At 33.9% G+C, this 12,192-nt stretch overlaps 1 protein-coding gene across 17 annotated transcripts in view; it reads right to left on the reverse strand.

The window, feature by feature from the left end:
* Positions 1-12,192, reverse strand: part of PARD3 (par-3 family cell polarity regulator) — a 686,226-nt gene that overhangs the window by 237,519 nt on the left and 436,515 nt on the right. For 9 of the 17 annotated variants that reach the window (XM_054582303.1, XM_054582300.1, XM_054582308.1 and 6 more), the window contains 3 exons: positions 7,822-7,973; positions 6,740-6,784; positions 1,595-1,822 (listed from right to left, as the gene is read on the reverse strand). In XM_054582303.1, coding sequence (XP_054438278.1) covers positions 1,595-1,822; positions 6,740-6,784; positions 7,822-7,973 — 425 coding nt within the window. The remainder of the gene's footprint in view (positions 1-1,594; positions 1,823-6,739; positions 6,785-7,821; positions 7,974-12,192) is intronic. The other 8 variants (XM_054582310.1, XM_054582307.1, XM_054582305.1 and 5 more) reach the window with 4 other exon arrangements.

The raw sequence follows: 12,192 nt of genomic DNA on the forward strand, positions 1-12,192 counted from the left end.
ACAACAAATACTGAGGGGCCGAGTAGAACTCTTACTAAATATACACGCAGGGCAGAGCCAGGCACCATTTGCAGGTAACAGGGGTCCTCCCCTCCCTGGAAGGGCTGCACAAGCCCTACCTGTGAGGATGACAAGGAACCCTGGGCACAACAGGAGAAAATGCAAGAAGGTTGAAAATATGACTCAGGATCTTGGAGACCAGGCTTGGCCTCAAAAATAGGAAACATGTTCTTCATCTGGCAAGAATGGGCTGAGTATATTTGAAATCACTGGCTGGGTGAAGTGAAAGAACTCTCCAGATTTAGGCAGAGCGCTGGGAGGGAAGGAGGGGCAGCAAGCTCCCCTGTGAGAGTTGCTGTGCATGTTATGCCAGGCAGCGCTATTCGTCTTCCCAAACACACACGCGACAGGCAAAAATTACATAATTTTGCTTAAAATCTCCTCAGAATGTGACTTTTATTTAAAACTCTTCTTCCTCCCCACAATTTTCCTTATGTATGAGAGAAATGGTCCACCCAAAAGTTAAACTGCAAGTGATTTACAATTCACTTCAATTATCTCTGTTCTCTGCTTTAACTTCAAGCTGTGGTGTCTCCAACTTTTCTTACAATGGTTAAATAGAGTTACATTTGAAGTTAAAAAACTAAGATGTAAATTAGTAGTTAGGAACAATATAAGCTAATCAACACTTTTTACAATAAGAACTCCTAGGCCCTTTCTCTACTAAGTAAATAGACTAGTAGAATTTTTTCCTTATTTTGAAACTGAACAGTTACATTTATACTACAAATGTTTAATAGATAACTCCCTGAAGTGTACATTTCTACATCATTATAAATGTTAATTTTTTCTCAGTATACAATGGGAAATGTATTGCTCATTCATATTAACCTTTGACTTTTAATTATCTTAGCTTAAATATTTTGAAATTTGGAAATACATATATACATAAACATATCTTGTTAGCACAGTTCAAGGAAAGCAAGAATAATTCATAAAAACAAAACAAAAATATGTTTTCAAAATCACAGACTATTACATATAGCCATGGGACACATCACATTATACATATACTATAGAGCAGTGATTTTCAAACATTTTAGACTCAGAATACCTTTATGCTCCTAAAAATTATTACGAACTCAAAATAAAAATATTATGTGGATTATACCTATCAATATAATTATTAGACTGAAATAAAAATGATCGTGTTTAAAACTGTTACTTTATAAAAATAAATTTCTTGTTAACAGAAATTACATTTTCACAAAAAATAACTGTTTTCCAAAAATAATTAGTGAAAACGATGGCATTGTTAATTTTATATTTTAGCAAATTTCTTTAAAACCTGACTAAAAAGATAGATTCTCCTATCTGCTCCAGTCTATTGTAATATCACATGACATGTTGCCTCTAGAAAACTCCAGTGTATATTTGTGAAAGAATGTGACTCAAAAGGTAAATAATATATTATTATTAAGAAAACAATTTAAAGGGTACTGGGAAGCCCCAGGATTCCCTGAAGCACACTTTACAACTGTTGCTTTATACACCTGTTTGTTAACTGCTACTCTTTCCAACATTATAAACGTACATGTTTCCATGCCTTCATCGTCGTCATCTGCTGTGGGTTTATCGTAAGACTTGTCGATGGCAGCTCTGAAGCTCTCATTGCACCCCCTTCCTCTGATTATCCGCGGTCGTGGGCGATGGAAAGGAATATCCCCATTCAAAGTCACCTCGGCAACTGCTGTCTGCAGACTTTCTAATGAGCTTGACTTCTTTAGACCCAGGGAAGGTCCCACATCTCTGCTGGGGGAACCTTAGAGGTTAACAAAACAAAATGTGTGTTAAAATTAGTGGTGAAATTTATATTCCTGAACATTTAAAAATTATGGAAAAAATAAGGGATATAAACAATTAGATGAAAAGGTATAAAAAATAAAGTAACTGTAACTAGCTTTTATTTTTCCCAAATATACTTAAATTTTGTCTGTTTCATTTTCATGAGGAAAAACTTTAAACTTTGAGTTCTAAGTTTCCAATTTTAGCCCAACAGATGAAGTTTTTGTCAAATCATTTGCTTCGAGTAAATAGTCTAAAAGAAACAGAATAACACAGAAACTCACTTGCAGAGCAGAAATTATAAGAAGGCTAAGGCAAGCAATCAAGAGTAAGCTTTTGATACTTCAAAATTATTTTTAACAGAAGTTAAATTTTCATTATCCATAAGCTTTATCAAGTTTCCTCCTTGTTATAGGGCAGGTTCACAAAGTAAAGAAAATGCAAAAGACTGCATGTCACCAGTACCATTAGGGCACCCTGACACCAGGCAGAAACCTAATTCTGGGCAATATTAACATTCTATGGAAAGAGCAATGGAAGATTTGAACAGAAGCAAATTATCACATCAGGGCTCTCTCTCAAGACAGGTAAAGGAGAACAAACTAGAGAGCTGACTTAAACCTCCAGCTCTGGGAGTAATATCTGCTTGAGAAACAATAAATAGAAGGCAGAAGACTTCATCATTAACAACAACAAAAAAATATCAGTAAGATGGCAGGGAAGAATTCAGGGAATTAAAAATTTGGCTCCATTCTTGAGGATCTGGGGCAGAAAGGCCTGAGATAATACCAGTCGCATACCAAGCCTAGATGGCAATCAAAATAGATTTTTTTACCTGGTTAAGACAGTGTCATCGATCACTGCCTGACCTAGGGCTTGAAACTAGACAAATTTAGCCTGTACTACTACCCAGACAATCCAAGTTATAGAACTAGTTCTTCACTTATATTGTTAAAAAGACACGTGCAAAAATATGGGAGGGCAGGAGAGACTAGACAATTTGTGCGTTAAATCATCAGTCCATATGCTGATCAGTAATTAAGGAGCAGCCTTGTGTGTTATTACCCAAAGACACGTGGTGATAGCATGGGCTTTCCATGGCTCCAAGTGTGAACCAAAATAAAAATAAACTGAGACAGCCAAAACAAGAATTGTCTTTTAAGATTCATTTACATTATTTCTTTCACTGAATTTTCACAATGTAGCAGTTTTAAGTTAGAAAGAATACATTAAAAATGTGATACAGGCAGAAAGACAGATGATTCCAATGAAGAAATAATATTCCTTAAGTTATTGTGCAGAAAGAGGTGATTCATTTAACTTTCTCAATGCAGGTTAGCATATATATAGATTATGTTATGACAAAAAATTCACATCAACTATTTCTTTCCAGGATGATCAATATTACTTTTTCTATTTATAGCAATATTACCTTTTGAAAGTTCATGTTCTAAATACTTACAAAAGTCATGTCACAGGAATGAAAACAGATTTTGTTTCAAACTAAACAAAAAATAAGAAATCAAGAAACCAAGGAGAATGGGAAAAGACTGTTTCTGGGCAGGGACAGCTACCTTTATATGTCCTAGAATTAGCATTGGGAAGATTTCTTTCTGAATAAATCATGCCTAACAATTTTGATAACTTACCAGCTCCATCTGGGTTCTTTAAACATTTACAAGGCAAATATTTGGTAATTTCTTGGATTCATAAAGGACATGTGTATGTATAGTGGGGTGGGCAAAAGTAGATTTACAGTTGTCATGCAGGTTATGATTATTGCAATAGCTTTATTAACTCAACAGGAATGAACTGTTTTGTGTATTCACAACCGTAAACCTATTTTTGCTTATCCCTATATATGTATGTATATGTATATTTATTCTGGCTGGCTGTCTATTTATCTATCTGCAATACATATTTCATGTTTCTAGTAAATGTTATCATAAAAATAGAAACTATGTATATTAAGCTTTTGTTTATGAAATCAACTGAAATTTGACTTTATGTACTCAGAGGACTAAAAACTTTAATAATGACTTTTATAAATGGCATGTGTACTTGTTAAAATAAATGTATATATATTTATATGTATATATAAGTGTATGTGCATAAAAACACATGTACTTATTAAAATACATAAACACAGGTAAATCTGGGAAGAAAAATAATAAAAGTATGACTAAAGAAGCAGTAGATATTTTGTAAGTGTAATTCACTGTAGAATAACATTTTGGCAAAATGTTGAATTATGAATGGTGGGTACGGGGTTTATGAGAGATCAATGAACTATTATCTCTATATTAACATATGGTTGAAAATTTTCATAATAAAATATTATTAAAAAAAGACACCTATAATTGGTGAATCTATAACAGGAATCAGCAAATCCTGGGCCAAATCTGGAAAATGTTTTCAAACACAGCCATGCAGATTGTTTACACATATTTTATGGCTGCTTTCATGCTACATCAGAATTAAGTAATTGCTACAGAGACTGTCTGGTTTCCAAGGCCATGTCAATACTTGTCAAAGAAACCTGAACAAAGGTTTTGTTAAGTAATACATTAAGATTCCTGAATGAGGGTTACTGAGATCCCTAACATTAATAACTCAGCATTTACTAATAAGAAAGATGGAAAATTTGTTTCTCTATTAAAGTATGCACAAAGAAATTAGTTGAACTTACAAAGACACAAAAATCAATATCTTTTAATTATGAAATTGTATTTTCAAGCTCTTTATATAAATCTTTTTTGGTTATTAGGATACTTTGTTAGGTTTTATATTCAAGGATTAAACTGTTAAAAACCCAATTCTTTTCTTATTCTTGTTCTCTTTCAGAAAGTAAATGTACAGCCAAATATCATAAAAGACCCCTAAATCCAAGAATTAAATGAAAATTATAATCATACTATTTTTCCTAGGTATAGTTTTCTATTACTACTCCTCTTGCTGGGAGGGGGGGGGGGAAAGGAAAAGAAAAGTGAAGGATATGTCTTTTACAAAGACAAAGGCAAATGGAATTCAATTTTCTTTGTGAAGAGCTTATGGCTAGACAATCCATGCTAAAGTGCCACTATAACTCTACCAAAAAATGTGTGCTAAAATGTTAAATCATGGTAATCTTAACAATTCAAGTGAAAATAACTGAAAATTTGGTGTCTACGGATTATTTTTGTCCCAAGTTTTTCCAATTTAATTTGGTAGAATAGATTGCACATAGTGCAAAAAAAAATTTCTCTTTTATATTGAGGATGTCAAAACACCATAAATGTATGATCCAATTAATTATAAAATCTAATGAACAAGATAAACTGACAAATAAAACAGAAACAGAGGCATGGACACATGGAAGAGGCTGACAGCTGTCAGAGGGAAGGGAGGAGAGCGAACTGGATGAAGGGGGGTGAAGGGATGAGCCCAGGAACATCCATGCATGACCCACAGACACAGACAGCAGTGTGGTGGCAGCCAGAGGGAAGTAGGGGACGGGGACTGCCTGGGTGTGGGCAAAGGGAGAAGGGAATGGGGACACCTGTAATAGTGTTAACAATAAAAACAAAGTAAAAACAAAAATTCCCCTCCTCACCATGAGTTATGTAATGTTTTCAGTTAAAATATGGATGTCATTTTTTTTAATCACAATGAATTATTCTTTCTAGCAGTAGTGAATTGGTTACCTTGGACCAAAGTTACTTTCTTAAAAGAACTGAACACTAATAACTCTAAAAACTAGTAACTAATTTACATATGTAAACTCTCAAAATATTTTTCTTTAGCCCTGTCTCAAAATTTCAATGAATTTTATGTTTCATAAGAGAAATAACTATATAATAAGGGCTGAGGCTATAGTTAATTGCTTTGCAGTACAATTAATTCTATAATCTGTTGGATGTAATTTTTACAATCTTTTACTCTACAGAATGTGAAAACTCCAACTACGTTCACAATAATCTTACATATGTATATGGGATATACATTTTTCAAGCGCAATAAAAACAATTACTACTAGAGTTTAAAAAGGTGAAGGTAATTAATGGTAAGTAGTATGACTATTATATCAAACTGAATCTAGAATAATTAAAACACTATTCCAAACTTATAATAAATCATAAATGCTCAATTGTACAAAGCACACTACATTAATTACATATAAAAATTCTCCTTTGATTCTTTCCATAAAATAACATAAGAAGTAAAATTTAGTGCAAAACCCAGTTCAATATAATTCAGTTTCTGTGGAATCATTTTGGCAGCACTTCAGAATCCAGCCCTAAATAGGTAATGAAAGGGAACAAAAAAAACCTTTTGAAAGGGTTCACAAAGTTAAGATAAAGAGCCACATGCATTGCATTGTCTAATTTCAATGTCAGGTAACTATGAGCGAATTCTTGCATTAGAAAAAGAAACAGGTTTTCTGAGTGACTAATGATAGCAATTACTGGACACTGTCCTTTCGTGAAAAATATTGACAATTGTGCTATTATTACCCTTCAAATCAAAGTCACCACTTTGAGAATCTGTTTTGGATGTCAGCCTACGCATCAAAGAAACAACTTAAAAATGAGAGTCTACCCAAGAGATCATGTTTTCAGGGTTTTGATTTTTCTGAGATGGTGACAAAACATCCCTGCATGAATAAATTAAGAAAATCTGGGTTGTTTAAGCATTTCTAAATTGCTAAATTATATTTCCATTTAGATGTGCTGCACTGATAAATGTCTCTAACAGAAAATTTTCTCGTCTAGTACAATTTGATTTCCTACAATAAAAACATCCATGCAAGACTAGAATATTTATGTATACATGCAAGATGATTGGCAGCTCTGTAATTATGATAAGCTCCATGGACCACAGTTTCTATGGCAACAGGCTAACGGTCCATCCTTACCTGATTTCTGGTCATCCACTGTATTGAGTTTAGTCTCGTCAGCTACTGTTAAAAGGTAAATGTATAATGGTTAGCCCAGTTAGTCCCACAGCCCAACATGCTTCAACAATTCCCAAATCCTTTTGGTTATGTGATAATTCTTAGGTAATATTTCATGCAAATATTATGAAACCTCAAGCAAATATTTATAATCAAAAGGGGAGGGTAAGCAGTGTCTCCATGCAATATGCCAGTCATTTCATTTCACAGACATGTATGTTATTTGTATGTTAGCATATCGTAATTAGCAAAGGCAATGCATCACCAATTTTTTTCTTTTTTGCATACATGTGATAAATTAATATTTTTAGTCTTGAAGTACAAACAGCCACCAGGGAACAGCATAAATAAGTCACAACTGATTAACAAAGGTTTTAAAAATCATTCAGTTTATAGCTATGATTAATTATTTTACTTTCTTTGTTCTTTTGGTGGATTTGGATTCAAAAAGAGACACTACCTGATTGGTGTTTGATTGAACAATTATGATTATTCTCCTGCTCTCATTTGCTTCAAATACTTTCTACAATAAATATCCTCTCAAATTATTACTTCAATTAAATACCTTAATTATGAACACATAGGAGTTTCGATTAAATAAACCTTAAAGAATAGAAATGAAAGAAAAATATAAAGTAACCAAATTCTAGACATGGATTGAGATAATGATTTTTCTCCAAAATTTTTTCTTTAGTTCAGAATGCCACAACCAAACAAATACTATTTCAATGAAGTTGGTTTTAAACAGCCAGTGTTAAAATATTTCATTGTTTTAAATAAAAGGATGCATGACTATAACATGAAATGCATATGTTTCTTTTCTCATCAAAAAACATATATATTAACATGTTGAACATTATATAAACATGCCACTTATGAGAAATATGGTTATCTCAAACTCAGAGAAAAACAAATCTTTGCCAAATTTCCACATTTCACATTTGTTTCTTCTATGATTCAAAGTAAAGAGACATGTGTTTGGGACCACTGATTTTAATCTGAAAGCACCTATTTAGATAAAGATTCACGGAGACTGTACTCACTACCTAAATCCATGCTTTTTGATTTTCGTGTTTTAACGAAATCCAATTGACTGGCATCGGAAAATTGCTTTGTGCGTTTTTCTGACATACTCTGGCGTCCAAATCCTTCTCGTTGAAAAGCAAGAACTGGATCAACATCTGGACTCAAAGAGCTGTTGTGGAAAAAAAAAGACAAACATAAAAATAGTTACTAAAAACAGAAGACATCCATTTTATGGAAGTTCATTTATACCTGCGTGTATGAATGTATGTATACATATGTTCCTCAAAGATATTTAAACAACAGAAATATAATTCATGAAAAAAACTGTGTCTGTATAGGAAATGATCTAAAATACAACATTAATTTATACTTAGTATTTCTTTCTACATATGAGTTCTTTCCTCCTGTTTCACTCTCATAGTTTCCTCACTCTGTCTGACAATCCAGGATTATTTCTAACTGATTATCAAAAATTAGCCTTATATCTTTTAGACATTGGAATGATTCAAAGTTTGAAGAAACCTCTCATATGTTAAAACAAATATTGTCAGCAAACAAGTGACTATATAAAATGAAAATGAAAAGAAGTTTTAAAAAGGATATATTTCTGGTCTTATATATCCTTTATCTTGTGTTTCAGAAAAGAAAAAAAAATACACCTTTATGGCACGTAGTTTAATGAGGATATAGTTTCTCTGTAACACTTAACTGTGAAGGTCAACTCAACAAATCTTCATTAGAACCTATTCTGATTAAAGCACTATGTTGGGTCAAAGTCAAAATGATAAATAAGATCTCTGATCTCTTTGAGTTCCTAAGAAAAACATAAAACCAGTAAGTCTATTGCAGAAGCTATGGGTGCACAGGTGAAAGAGTAACAGTGTTTGAGGAACACTGGAAAAGCATGGCTTAGAAGAGGTGGCATATGCTGTGGGCACACAAACACTGTGACTGAAGCAGCAATGATGAAGCACACAGCACACCATTTGTAACGGAACACAGTCTGAAGTGTTTTCCCAATGGAAGCAGCAAAGGGTGACACAAAATCACTCCTATTTATATAAATGTGTAAACATTTTAAAATGCTTATCAGGTGTTCTGAGCACAGCGCACACAATGAAAATCATTTTTCTTTGCGCTGGCCACACTGAGAAAATAAATAGCTCTCTGGTATCAGCACTGTGTCACCATACTTATCTTACCACGTAAGAGAACATCCCTGCTCAGTTAACTCCCTACTAGAATGGAACTACCTACTAGAGGGAACACTTCCACTCTGTCAGCTGAGTCTATGACAGGCTCCTTCATACTCTGATGGAAGCAAGCTCCTCAAACCCTTTCTGAGAATTACCCTCCACATTGGTTGCATAAAAGACAGTGATCTAATTTGGGTATATATCAGAAATTTAGCTGCAACATACTGAGCATGAAATAACTGGCTTTTATTTAGAGTAGCTAAACCAAAAATGGTGAGAAGACATCAAGGATAATGCTTGGATGTCAGGTTAAGGGACCTGAAATGTATTGAACCCGCATGTCTTGCAACCCTCAATAAAGAGAATACTTGCTTCATCCACCTTAGAAGGCTGACGAGACTTCAATGGCACTGGTGAAAGCCCTTCGTAAATTGCAAACTACTATACAAAATAACTTATAAACCAACAAAGACTTTATTTCTCAAATTATCAAAGTAATACAAATTATGATAATGAAAACAGTTCTTAAAAACCACACAAAGAAACTGTATAATCCTTCTCAATCTTTTCCACCAAATACAGAGCAGGGACCCAAGAATGAGGCAAGTGCCCAGGGCTCAGAATTAAGGAAGCACTCACTCTCAGGGTCATGCAAGTTCTGGGTTGGCACCTGAGAGTGAGTATCTCCTTATATTTTGAATCCTGGAACTTACCTTCCCTCACCTTAGTCCTGGCCCAAGGACTGAGAAAGGATGTATCCACAGAGACCAGGAATTTAACTCAAGGCAATAACATTTTTTTTTTTTTTTTTGTAAAACAGAATCAGTCTTACATCCTAATAAAGTTATTTTGTTTACACTCTACACTAAATCTTTTCATTTTAACATATCAGATTTTTCCTATAAAACTTTGAATAAATTCAGTGTTCCAGAAAGAAGCAAGGTAATGTTCATCCTGAAGGCTTAGGTGCCCATTCACATTCTATAATGCTTATATACAGCTGACATGTGAACACCGCAAGGGTTGGGGAGCGGACCCCGCCACACAGTAAAAATGCACATGCAACTTTTGACTTCCCCAAAACTTAAGTTGCCCTTAGGTATCCACACAGCTTTGGTACCAAAAATCCATGCACACTCAAGTCCTCGATATAAAATGGTATATATCAGTGCATACAGTCAGTCCTCCATCTCTGCAGACTCCTGACCACAGATGGAAAACAGTACAGGTAATTCTTCAAAATCACCTACATATAAGTGGCTCTATGATGTTCAAGGGTCAGCTGTACTATGTATGTAGATAAGTATAGCCATAGTGTACATTATATATATATAGTTTATACATATTTCCTAAATAGATACATGCTTATATATTATGCTTATATAGTAGTATTCACATACTACTATGCCTATAATTTCCAGAGCACATACACCCCAATTCAAATACACAGTCCTAGAAGTGAAAAACTAAAACCCATATGATGAGAACTATGACCCTGTTTGTAATGGAAAACTCTAAATAATATATTTTCAATAAAATTATTTTTTCTATATATCTGCATCTGTTTACCAACTTCATTTTTGTATCTTAAGAAATATTTTAAAACTGGAACTCCAATAAGGCATAAAATAGGCAAACAGGATGAATTTGAAATACAATTTTGATGGAAATTATAGGTAAAAAATTTTTCAAAGAAATACAAACTGTTGTTGCTCATGTTACCTGAAAACCACATATTGCCATTTTTATAAACTAATTTTATATCCTCTATAGTTATGTTGTCACTAAAATTAGAAAGTGCCGTTTTGCTTTTTTCCCTTTAAAACAATTGTTAATATTCCCTAAATCAATTAATGGATTATAAAGAAGTATATTCTATTAGTTAACAAAACAAAATTTTAGCTATTTGTTATAGTTAGACCTACAGTACAGTGAACTGTAAACATACATAATTTAAAATGTCAAATGAGTTTGTGAGTTAATGACAGTCTTAAAATAACTGAATAATCTTAAAGCATGACATACTAATGCTTCCCTATCAATAGACCCACTAAACTAATTCAGACACAATAAACAGCAACCTAGAATACTTAACAAGTTAGACTGCAGGACTGACACCTGATTCTTTAAAGAATGTAACCATATCCAGACCCCCAATGTTATTAAAATTCCAGTTATTAACCCTGTCTTATTGCCCTTTTATTTTCATAACATTTTCACCAAGGATTAGGGTGATATTGTCAGGCAGAAAAAGCTTACATTTTCTGCTGTGATTCAGAACAGCTGCCATTCTTGTTTAGATAACCCTTTATTCATATTGTCTTCCTTGCCCCACATTCTCCACAGCAAAATCATAGAAATCCTCAACCGTTCATGAATCCCTGTAGGGAAGTTAATGCCACAATCATCCCTGCTAGTTATTTATTTATTTTCACCAATACATCCCTTCATCAGGCCCCCAACAGACCTATTCCTCTGGCCACCTGTATAATTTCTCATTCAAATTATGGAGAAATTTCTTAGGGAGATTCAAAGGCTTTCGTCCCTAAAATGAATGCTGCAAATATCTAATCCTTACTTTCTCAGTTGTTTTTTCACTTTCTGAAAAAGACAAAATCTGCAGCAGCAAATATAAATGCATCTTCAGAGTTCAAATGGGAGTTTACTTTATACTGGACCATCCCCTCTAAGTTGAACCAAAAACCATATTCACAGATAAGCTACTATAATGCAGGCTTGAGTGAAGCTCTGTTTTTAAATCCTGTGTTTCTAATAAGAGAATGCAAGACAGAAGAGAGGGGAGGGAAAGGGTGGGAAAGAGAAAGGAAAACAGATACAGAATTTTCAAGGGTGCAAGTAACAGGTGAGATTTGTTGGAAGAGAACGCCTGCAGAAATCACTGATGCCCAGGATGTATTTTCTTGTGCTCATGGGAAGAGTGGGGGATGAGGACTGTGGGGGTGGTTTATTTAAGATCATCACTAAAAGGTTAACACAACTAAATGCCAGTCCCTTGGATTCCTCCTATCTAATTTTTTAAAAGATTTTATTTATTTATTTTTAGACAGAGGGTAAGGGAGGGAGAGAGAAAGGGAGAGAAACAGCAATGTGTGATTGCCTCTTTTGTGCCCCCTACTGGGGATCTGGCCCAGAACCCAAGCATGTGCCCTGACTGGGAATTGAACCAGTGAC

The sequence above is a fragment of the Pteronotus mesoamericanus genome, unplaced genomic scaffold, assembly GCF_021234165.1.
Source record: "Pteronotus mesoamericanus isolate MK-2021 breed Mesoamerican mustached bat unplaced genomic scaffold, CSHL_Meso_final contig_69, whole genome shotgun sequence".
In the NCBI taxonomy this organism is placed as follows: Eukaryota; Metazoa; Chordata; class Mammalia; order Chiroptera; family Mormoopidae; genus Pteronotus; species Pteronotus mesoamericanus.